We start from the raw sequence: 12,321 nt of genomic DNA, 5'->3' as shown, positions 1-12,321 counted from the left end.
TAGTGTAACGTAACGTAAAGACATTGCTGTAAAAAGCCGTGTGTTCCGTGTAGTCATTAGTGTTAAAACAAAGGTCTTCATATTAGACATAGAAAAAAAGGATCTGGCACAATGGGCGGTTGATGTGCACCATGCATCCAGGTGGTGAGGATGAAATTGCTTGCGGTGGCGTGCGGTGCGGTTGTAGAAAAAGGAGGGTGTAATAAGGTCAAACAGCTGTTCAGAGCACTCCCCATTATTGTTTTAGCAGAAGTATTAAATGGAGTATGTAACTTATCAGGCTCGCTGCTTGGAGGAGAAGCTGGCTCGCAGCACGCGGCGCCTGGAGCGCGCGCACGAACGCAGCTCTGCGTGCACGTCGGAGAGGACGGAGGACGTGTCCTTGCACGAGCAGCAGGACACGCATCTTGAGGTAGGGGAACTTGTGTTTTTAATATAATAACTAGATGATGCCCGCGACTTCGTCCGCGTGGATTAAGGTTTTTCAAAATCCCCTGAGAACCCCTTAATGTTTCCGGCTACCGGCTTAATTTTAAAGCTACCTTTACATGTTATATTAACTGGTTAAATGGATGGGAATTTAACAATACCTTGGGAACTCTTTGATTTGCCGGCATAAAAAGTAGCCCTTATTCGTCCCCGGGATAGAACTCCGTAATTCCAAACTCCAAATTCCATCAAAGTCGGCTAAACTATTGGGCCGTAAAAAAGGTGTCAAAAGGTGCGTAAACTATTACCCTCATTATTTTTACACCATAACACATTGCAAAGAATACAGACATAAAGTAGAATACAAAAGGTGGTCGTATCGCTTAGTTAGGGCGTTTTTTGCCAGGTAGCCTTGGAATTAGAATGAATGTTCTGTTCTCCTTGTAGATGAAATCCCCGGAATCGAACCCCAGTCCCCGCGTGGAGCCGCTGTCGGAACTGTCCCGAGTGTGGGAGCGCTTGGAGGCGCACTCGCGCGCAGAGGAGGCCGCGCTCAAGCGCATCGCGGACCTGGAGATGCAACGCGCGCAGTTGAAAGATATTGCTCAGGTTAGTCGCTATTTACTTACAGTGGCAGGTAAAGAGAACTCTGACTTTGAACGTGCGAGTGGAGAGCTGTAATTGCACGACGACGACACTTAGATAGAAGAATACCTGGAAAAGACTGCACAAACATTTAGTTTCCCAATTCCCCATAAATATTTTTTGAACTCACACTTCATATCTGAAAATTTATTTTTCCCAAAAAAATATGCTTCTGAGAAGCAGTAATTTAAATTCTTGATACGTAGTACATAGATTTACATCCTGTATCGCCGTGTCCAGTCGACCTTGACGCGTTGGCAAATGTCCAACGCCGAACTGTCCATCGCCACGGTTCGTCACCGGTTCACAAATACACGGGATTTGGCGTCGCGTCGTTTGATCTAACCGTGCTAATGACGCTTGGCGCCAAGCAAAGGGCTCGACGCATGTTATTGTGGTGTACTTGTTGGCATTTCTCAAGTTCCGATTACGGCTTTACAGTTAATCCTATATAGTGCCTACAGATTAGCTCGACTTTATCGATCGTTTAGTCGTTACTGTCACACACAAATCTTCCAGAACACACTGAACGTACGTTTTGCTTCGACATCTGGGCATCCTCAGGAGATGTAGACTCCACAATACACAATTGCAAACCTTGTAATCTTGGTCTAGACTCTAGAGTCTAGTAGCTAGATTCATCTACGGCTCAAAAAAATTATAGGGGTTTTCTGTCAAGATAATTCTCAGCAGCTATTGGAAATTTAGCGTAGTACACTCCAGTGCCTCGGAGAGAACGAAAATGCCCTTTCACAATACTTGCGGTGCAACGTCGCATCGTAAAATTCTACGAAAAAACCTTACCGTGTGCATGAGTGTTGCGAGTAACAGCAGTGCTTGAGCCCCATGGGGCTTAGCCCCAAGAGCCAGCCATTGGAATTCGCATGGAAATCGTTCAAGGAGCTACGTACGTCATATTCGAAGGGCCCTAAACTCGTTGGCTTTACGCACTCTCCGATCGTGTCGTTTTATTGTCCCATTGGATTATGAGAGGTTTGATTGGCAAACGCTTTGATTTTCCTCACATTTCTTGCATTTTTAATACGAGTTCCTTCGAATCAAAGTGGATAGGCATCTTCTAGACAAGCGCGCTCTGTCTTAGGCTGTCTTAGGTCTGATTGCAGCCAAGCACTAGTCCATAAATTAAAAAAACATTACATGTTGCGATAGTTCACAATAAATCGATCTTAAATAAGTAAAAGATCGCGTTTCTGCGTGGTCTTTCCAATAACAATTATGTGTTTTTATATAGAAACCATAATAATTTAACAACGGGAGAGACGAGCCAAGTTTCCAACGCAACGTTGTTGAATCCGCAGTGTTGCGTCATTTAGCATAATAACTATAGATATAATATATGTTTTCCTATTTGTATACCTACTCATTCAAATCTTTTCACTCCGAGAAATCTTGTTTTTTTTTCGTATTTAACCTTAGAAACAAAATTGTACAAGACCTCCTTGGCGCAATGGTTAGCGCTGTGTTCTTAATGAATGGATTCTGGATTCGATTTTCGACTGAGGCAGTTTGGAATGATTCCTTAATTAGCCCGGGCAGCGCTCTACAGTCATGTAGGCAAAAAATACTGCTTACCCTAGTTGAAATAACTCAATGCTCATTATTCATTACTAGCTGAAATCCGTGACTTCGTTTGCATCATATTATGTATAATATTTTTTTTGATCATCGATTTAGGTCTAGAAAACAATCCATGGGAGACAAAGGGTACATACCACGATTCATATGGTGTTTTTAACTTAATCGTGGTATGTACCCGTTATCTACAATATAAAACCCATAGGAACTCTTCATTTTGCGGTATAACAAGTTGAAAACTTTCAATGGATTAAAAATAAATGTCAAATGAGCTAGGTGCCTATCGTTCAGTGTAGACACTGAGTTAGCGAATCAGTAGGCTGAAATGCGCTAGTTATAAACAAGGCTTCAGGATAGATCCAATTTGCCGTGACCCGTGAATCATCACTTACCGGGTTCATTGTTAGAATTGTGTGGCGTACTCGATCATACTGCATTTGCTCTCTTCGCGGACAACTATATCTATTTATTATCATATTATAAGTTCGTAAAGGTAAACGAGCACTTTAGTATAGAAACCATACCCGCGGTGGCTGACACAAGCGAAATTAACAGTATGTATTCAAATACTGCTCTGATCTACACTGACATAATATGTAGGTCGCGTTGTTGTGGGTCATGGGAATCACGAAAAAAAATTGTGCCATGAAAGAAAAACCTATTGATTAATACTTTTTTGAATGTTTAATAACTTTCTTCCACCATTGATTTTGAATCAAATATACATATATACAGAAAGGTTACAATATTATCTTTGATTTAATTTTGCTTTATGTGCGCAACTATTCGTAAAACGGGTCCAAAGTGCCCGGTTACCTTTGTAAATCTGATTTAGTAATGGCACTGTTCCCTGTCTTTTTCCCTGACAGCGACAGACAATGCCCCTTATTTTAATTTAAAGCATACCTTTCTTCATACGAAAACCGTCGTGAGAGCTTTTATGCGCTTTTTACTGGCATACTGCAGATGTTTGTAAATGATTACGACGAGGCTCGCATTGTCTAAACAAATTAAATACATGCTCGACTTTTAACGCCTCGTAAAAGGTAACCCGATTAAAAGTTGCCCAATCTCATGTCAATGTATAACAAAAAATTCGGCCAAGTGCGAGTCGGATCCACGTACGAAAGATTTGTTAGTTTCGTGGCGGCTATTTTGTAATTTTTATTATTTGTTGTTATAGCGGCAATACAAATACAAATTCTGTGAAAATTTCAACTCGCTACCTATTATGGATCATGAGATACGGCCCAGACAGACAGACAAACAGACGGACGGATAGATGGACAGCGGAGGCTTTAGGGTCCGGTTGCCACCGTTCGGATACGGAACCTGAGGAACCCGATAAAAAGCTCATTATTAAAATGAACCTCTGGTGTAACGGTGTACCTAAGCCTTAACTTTTTTTAACAAAACTTCAGTTCAATCCTAAGTAGCATTACAATTTCCCAAAAAGACCAAGAATAAAGGCAAGATGAAAATTGTTTATTTTAAACTAGCAGTGTCGAGTCGATTTACGTTTTTAAGATTTCTAAATCTTTGATTTTGAAACTATCTCTGTTCCAATTTCTAGAAAAGCAAGCAGTGCAAACCACTACCAGGCGAACTACATACAAACCCTCTAAAATACACTGCGTACGTTTTATTCCGACTTCTAAGCAAGAGACGTTTGCTCTATAATTCACAATCACATAGTAAAATTATTTGAATTCTGTCCACGGGGTCTGGTCTGGTAGGGGGCCTAAGCAACGAATAATTATTACCATCTTATTGGCAATAATAAATCATAGAGATCATCATTCAATTCATCATAGACTCCAAAGTCACTTACAGTTAGGGCGCTAAGTTGTCATCAAATCAAAAAAAAAACATGTCACTCTATAACAAGAGCAGAAAAAAAACCTGCGCGTGCGCCGAAATAGCTGTCAGCCCTACACGTTGTTTTAACACTCACACAGACACATGCAATGCACACATGCGTAGATAATACGTTTGTATGAGAGCTAAATATACAATAATGTCGTTCAGTCGGAAATTTATGGACTTGGCATGTTATTTATTGCGATTATTTCTAGAAATTCTCCTAACTTCGATTCCGAGATAAGTATTCTAAACAATGAATATGGATGAGACTATTTTGGACCATGTCAGTCAAATCCAAGAAGCTCTGTGAACCTTAGACTAAACTTTATTTTGTTTTGTCTTTCCACGAGGTTATTTTGGTGATGATAGACTCTATCTAGAATCTAGATTCTTCAAAGAAACTTGAAATATCACAGGGACACAATATGACAGAACAGTTTAATTGAATTCTCACTCGAATGCCTCTGAAATTATTGTTTATTGTTATAATTTTCAGCAGACAAGATTTTAATCTTGAAATGATACCCAAACATAAATTTTGTCATTAACTGTTGTGATTCGTGCAGCCAAATACAATTCTTACATGTTTTCTTTTGAAAACAGTAAATTGAGTACAGTATAAAATTATGATGTTCCCAAAATTCTCATTTCACAGGAATAAAAGCTATGCAATTTTCACGTTCTCTAGAGAAAAATCAGCTTTATGTACATACCAGTAAATGCAATTTAATTGGATAATCGGCAGCTACGAATAACGTTCCCAATTACCGCGTCCAACAATTCACACGCTCGCTGCACTTTGATCCGCCGCCCAGTACCCAGCTGTAGCTCGCGGCCTCAGCCAGTTCCCATGTTGCGAGACGTGTTCTGCTGTAAAAAGGTCTATACCAACACACAATCGCGTAACTTCATCAAATCATTATGCTTCGTAACTTTCACCTCCATTAAGATGGGGTTAATCCAAACAAACTCATTTGAATACTAACCAATTAAACTCAATGAAATTTTGTAGATAATAGGAAATATCGTCTGTGATTTTCAAGATTTCCGTTAAAATGTTCAGTTTCAAAGTTACACGGTTTCAAGAATTTACATAAATATCTTTAAATCCGTGTAACTCTAAAACTTATAATTTTTACGGAAATCTGACAAACTACGGACATAGATTTTAGTTGATATTTCGAGTTTGATTGGTTAATATTGAAATGAGAACCAAATTACATTTGTATGCGGCGAGTGACGGTTAGTGTTCCAGTTTCAATGTGTAAAGTGTAGTTGATAGCACAAAGGATCGGCACAATGTAAGCATTTCTCGCAATGAAGTGTTATTAGTGTGGGTGGAGGTGATGTTTTTGTACAGTCAGTTTAGGAGGTACGTTGCTATGGGCCTGCCGGATTTCACGGTGAGTTTGCACTTTTCATGTATATAATAATCGATTTTTTTAATTTGTTGAATTCTGACTCGAGGTTACCTATTTTATCGATTGTAGACAACTTTCCGTTCAAACGAAGTGAGATTGTTTGGTAGGTCAGACTGCCACTGATAAATTTTATTTTACACAAGATTTTGATAACTGCCCGATTTCTTGCAATAATTTCAGGAGCTGGCGAACAAAATGGTGTAATTACAATTATGATAAAAATATTTTTTTTCTTTATTTATCCCGATAATTTCGCCCCACTGAATACAAATCTGAACGCATTTCCAAGCAATGCGGCCTAAAACTGCTAAAATTGAGTCCAAAAGTCATGATTTCGATCACTGAATACAAACTTGACCATATTTTCAAGCAAAACAGCTGAAACCTGTGCAAAAACAGTCCAATCTTCTTCTAGATTTCAAACAAAACGGTACAATTACAGTGATATTTCAACAGCAAGCTGTTGAAGTTTTTACTCCTTCTGATTTTTTTAGTTTCGTACAATTACACCGTTTTGTTCGCTAGCTCCTCATTTGTAACTTTTTATTTGGGATTTGTTTACGGATGCGCCAATCAAGAATTATCAACACAAACTCATACGCAACTTCACTAGTAGTTCATGAACTACAGGGAGGGAACTTTCGGTTTTATCCTTAATCGGCGATACATAGAATATCGGGCTATGGTTGCGTAAAAATCTAAGAAAAATTGTGGCTACTTTAGGACTACTTGCGTCAAATGTACTTGGTATTTGACGCCTGCCAGTGACGTCGAAGCCTCGGCGTTTTGTTAATAGTTCCCGAACGGTTGTGAACTGTATGTAGTACTAGTCATTTGTGATATTATAGATTACTAGCTGATGCCCGCGACTTCGTTCGCGTGGATGTAGTTTTTTAAAAATCCCGTGGAAACTCTTTGATTTTCCGGGATAAAAAGTAGCCTATGTGCTAATCCAGAGTATAATCTATCTCCATTCTAAATTTCAGCCCAATCCGTCCAGTAGTTTTTGCGTGAAAGAGTAACAAACATACACACACACACACGCACGCACGCACGCACGCACGCACGCACGCACGCACGCACGCACGCACGCACGCACACACACACACACACACACACACACACACACACACACACACACACACACACACAAACTTTCGCCTTTATAATATTAGTGTGATAGACGTTTTTGTTTAGTGATATCGTTATCAGTAAAACTATAAATAATCTGTATATGGTAATGTAATAATTAGGATCCTGTGGTAATGTGGAACAAAATTACACTCGGAGCTAATATTTCAATCGCAAAATATGATGATTTAATGTCGATATTTCGACCCAGGATTGCGGGGCCCCATATCCCATTAATCTCAGAACATCTAAGGATTGAAAAATCGAATGAAAAAACGAGTAACATAATATTATGATCATTGTAAGCTGAAGCCCGCGAAATGAAGAATCTAAATCGGCATATAACTTTTTTGGAAATTCCGTGGGCACTGCTTGATTTTTCGCGATAAAATGTACCCAAGTCCAAGTCCGTCGCCGGATGCAAGCTATCTCTTAGTACTTTACCCAATATTAGTAGTATGGATATTTTCAATGTAAAAGTCCACTTTTATTAGTACTGGATGTATTTTTATATCGAAATTCAAAAGTGGGCGTGTAACATTTCAACAGGCTGTAAAACTCTAGCCACGGTAATATTCTCTAGCACTGTAATTAATACAAGTACAGCGTGGAGGGATTAGTAAATGAATCCCAGTGCAGTAGTTTATGGTTTCATCGTCTATGGGTAGTGTTTATCGTCACTACAACATTGAATGTGTGTGTTGAGTGGAATGAAAGAATTCGACATTGAATGAAAGTTACTTGAGAATATAAATTTTATGGATATACTAGATACGATGCCGCGTACGTACATTGTAAGAGGGAAGTAAATCCTCCGGGAGGAGCACAATGTGCGTTGCGCGAGAGGCACCGGCGCACGTTGTTCAGAGTTCGCAGAGCTTCCTCAATATGTGCTAAGGAGGGCCACCAAAGAAGTTTTAGTGGGTAGAAATCCCACATAAGCCCAGGCAGGTATCTTAAGAAGATTTCCCCTCGGAAAAAAAACGATATGATGCCCGCAACTTCGTCCGCGTGGATATTTTGAAAAGACCGAGGGAACTCTTTCCAGGATAAAAATTGCTTGTGTTTATTATCTTATTTTATCTCACAATTTCAACAACTGACAATCAAAAAGTGTAAAATCTTACAATGATATTCGATTTGAATGAAAGGCTTTAACGTTGTCTATATTTTCACTGTACGTAATCAGAAAATTCCTTGCTTTTATATACTTATGTTTTTTAGTCAAAGTAATGTTTTTTAGTCAGTAAACTTTATTTGAGCTATTCAGCGCTGTAGAAATTTGGGGTCAGGCCTTGTATTGTACGTGTATAAATAGAATTTCTTTCGCAGAGGTCGAAACATTTTGCCTTTGCACAAACTAACCTCAGCTAACCTCTATCATTGTGCACATCTGCATAATAAAGCACAATATTGGACGTTCTAACTGCAAGAGGTCACCGCCGAGTCAAGTGATACCAATTGCTATTGTGCACTTGTTAAGATGGACCATTTCTTTTATACATTCATCTGATGCCGGCAACCTTATCCGCGTAATTTTTTTTTTATAATATCTGTGCCAAAGGATCTGTTCAGTCGTTTGAAAGATTAGTCAGTACAATAACATAGGCAAAAGAAAAATTAAAGCACTACAGCTCTAACCATTGACGTCAGAGCAATCTAACTGCCATAGTTTGACAGCTAGACTATGACTATTGTAATGACCTGTGATGGGACGACAATCGCTCACTATAATTAGCTGTTTTTTTTTATTCATTAGGGTATAGGCAAGCGCTTGACCACAATCTCACCTGATGGAAAGTGATAAGACGGGACGCGTTTACTTAGAGAAGATGCTTATTCACTCTTGTTTTAAAGATACCCAGAATGTAATTGGTAGGAAACACAGATCTCGGGATAGTAAGTATTCCAAACCTTAGCCATGCATAATATGAGGAATCGAATGCGGAAAACCTGCATCAATCATTATTACAATCACAATAAAATTATTATGATTGGCTGAGTTTAATTTAGTCAAACATTGCGAATTTTATTTGTGTCTTCATTAGTGTCGAGTTGGAAATTATGTTTGTTTCCACAACACAACGAAACATTGAATACAGTCCGTAAACAATGAGTAACGTTGTATTTGTTAGCACGTGCTATTTTGTAACTGCGCACTATAAAAACAAACACAAATTATGTTTGCGTGGGAAATTGTGCAAGAAAATACAGCTTTTACTCATCTTGGTCTGTCTGTTTGTATGCTACCTATAGCGAATAGCGTTCACGCATAGTTAAACCGATTGAGATGAAACTTTACTGCAGTTGTTGTAGGGACTTGCGGGAAGGTTTCTGACATAATACCATCAACGTATAGGTAATAAGCGGCTCGTGTGCATTGTAACATATGCCAGGCATCAACCGAGAATCACTGAAGTTAAAATTTATGAAACTGGCGGGCTCGTTTATTTAATCATGTTGCATTAATATTGACCCGAATATGATGCATGGCTCTGTTGAGGACTTCTCAGTGTAAACTGGGGCGCGAAGACAAATATAGCTCGTCGACAAACCGCCGGTTACTCGCAGTCGGAAATACGCGTTCCTTTAACTGTGGGGGGAAAACTGAATTTTCCCACACTGGAGCTCGCTCAGTACTTACTTGGGGTACCTACTGAGATTTCTATTGAGCCACATCTGCTGGCCTATAAGAAGTCTTACTTATTCATAAAATGGTGTATGTTAGGGTATTTCCTCTGATGTGCACCTGTAATAGACCACCATACTGCAGTGAATTTGTATATTTTATAGCCATACTTGTCGGTGTATAAATAAATTAAAAAACACGGCTGCCCTTCCAGAAAATGAACTAAAAAGTATTCACATTTGAAAATGGCGCCATACAGTCGTCATTTTAAATTTTTTCAAAAAATTTGTAGTCAGTGTCACTCGGGATGATTTAAGGATTCTAACGATACCCTATACATACATCCAAACCTGTTCAGGTATTTAGAAGTTATGATGGAATATAGAAACTCACATACATACATGAACCATGAAAACATTAGGTACGCTCTTTTTTGTTCAGATTCCACCTTAATTCTGTAATAGCTCTATCAATCTGGAATAGGATAAATGCTTTATAGATTAACTAGTGGTTTAAGTAATAAGCGCAAACGTAGGAGTACCCACTCAAGTAGTAAATGCATAGTTTTATGAAACAAATTGAGATAATTGAAAGTTTTGTTCTGGTCCCAGAGGTTATTCAACCTGAGTTGTTCAATTCTGTTTACTAACATTCATGTTATTATGCTATATCATCCTTATTATATACTAGATGATGCCCGCGACTTCGTCCTATTCCGTCCAGATTAAAAAAAATCCGTGGGAACTAACGAAAAGTACCTAGCCCATGTCCATAAGCCTATGTCCATACCCTAGATGCAAGCTCTCCTAATTTGTTAAAATCGATCAAACAAACTTGCCTTGAAAACTAGTAGACAGATAGACGGAATCACCTTTAAAATACTAGTATGGAAGTATGTATGAATTCGTAACCTCCCTCTTTTTCAGATTTAAAAGGTTTTTGAAGTGGTTTATAAAAGTAATTTTGTTCTCAGGAGGTGCGTGCTGAGCGAGATGTCTTACAAGCGCGCATGTCAGAGCAGGCTTTACGCATATCATCCTTATCGGCGCGCCTACAGCAACAGAGGAACGATGCGGAGGCGCTGGCGCACTCCGCCGCCAGCCAGCTCAGCGTACAGCTGCACGATACACAGGCCGAGGTATGGACATAGCTTCTTCTTTATCCTGAGTTTCTTTTACGCACATCTCTGACACTACGTCAGAGGAAGCAGCCGCCTCTTGTTATAGATTTTTGAATTGTTTAGATGTTAGAGATTAAAATCCCTCGTTACGCTTGGGATTTATCCCAGCGCCCGTGACGTAAGACATTACATTACCCCCATGTTGAATAATCTACTATTATTCAAATTTAATATTATGTGTCACAGGTCCAAAGATTAAAAGAAGAGCTAGAAGCCAAAGACAAGCAATTACAGCGGATAAAACAGAGTCTGGAGGAACGAGACAAAAACGGTGACCAGAATAAATCTGTCTATGGAAATTCATGTAAGTTTTTAGAAACCCAAGTATAAACTTCGATCAATGCCATCGATCTACAACAGATTAAGAGTTTGGTCGGTTTCGATCGACAGTTGCTATTACATCAAATCTATCTGCTCGATTGCTCGATATTTATCGATGCATTTTCTATTGGCGATAACGGAATTGCTTTCGAATCTCGCTTGGCGATTTTCTACGCCTCTCAATCAATGACTATCGATCAATCGATCATCGATTGTTATAACGTGCGGCGTTCAGTCAGAGCTACTACACCAAACGATCCACGGCGATCAACGATTTCTATCGATTTCGGTCAAATGAATATGACACCCTAAGTTTGTCAGTAGAAATTTTACAGTATTAAATATTTTGAAATCATTGTAGGTAATCCTAAAGACAAAGTAATAATATTGGAACGGGAGCTCTCCAACGCTCAGTCCAAAATCGCCCAACTTGAGTCCATAATTCGGGGCCTGGAGAGCGACAAAGACAAGCTTCAGGCCACAGTCCGGGAACAGCAGCGGGCTCTGGCTGAGAAGGAAGAACAATTGAATGAAATTATGGGTAAGTTACTAACTTTTCACTCTGAGTATTTGTGAGCCTTTGCTATTATGCCGGCTCTTCTCAGTAGAATTTTCTTTCCGAACTGGCCGTAGAGTTCTTACATCTTGAGAGCCACCAGTTGGACTACATAAAATACATATTCATCAATTTGAATTTAGTGATTCTTTTTAGTAACGAGTTACAATGATCGAAAAACACTAGTCAAAATCGATATTTTTTTCAAATGAACCAAATTAAGGCACTTTGTTTTTACATGACTTTTGCGAGTTTTCGAACGTATATAGTATGATTTTTTAAAGTAGATTTCTAATTTCATAAAAATCGTCCATTCATGTGATCTGTATCATTTTAAAATCGATTTAGTGGTCATGACTCATGATCAACCATAAACCTAAAAAAATGGATACCATTTAGTACCTAACTGTACCTACATAAACGATTCGGAGAGAACTCTGTTTGTATCGAGGTAGGACGTGTATTACGTTTTGGATTACCTCCAATTTGGATGCATCTATTTAGGTTACCCCATTAGCTTTGACACAGCTGTCTAGACTCACTAGCTAGC

The 12,321-nt window shown here is 39.0% G+C and overlaps 1 protein-coding gene across 10 annotated transcripts in view; it reads left to right on the top strand.

Moving 5' to 3' along the window:
* LOC123873987 (pericentrin-like) overlaps positions 1-12,321 on the top strand; it is a 63,133-nt gene that overhangs the window by 35,336 nt on the left and 15,476 nt on the right. For all 10 annotated transcript variants that reach the window (XM_045919121.1, XM_045919118.1, XM_045919120.1 and 7 more), the window contains 5 exons: positions 281-412; positions 877-1,038; positions 10,688-10,852; positions 11,081-11,198; positions 11,577-11,756. In XM_045919121.1, the coding sequence (XP_045775077.1) occupies positions 281-412; positions 877-1,038; positions 10,688-10,852; positions 11,081-11,198; positions 11,577-11,756 (757 nt within the window). The remainder of the gene's footprint in view (positions 1-280; positions 413-876; positions 1,039-10,687; positions 10,853-11,080; positions 11,199-11,576; positions 11,757-12,321) is intronic.

This window comes from Maniola jurtina, chromosome 17 (genome assembly GCF_905333055.1).
Source record: "Maniola jurtina chromosome 17, ilManJurt1.1, whole genome shotgun sequence".
Taxonomy (NCBI): Eukaryota; Metazoa; Arthropoda; class Insecta; order Lepidoptera; family Nymphalidae; genus Maniola; species Maniola jurtina.
This window is presented reverse-complemented; position numbering and strand designations above follow the sequence as displayed.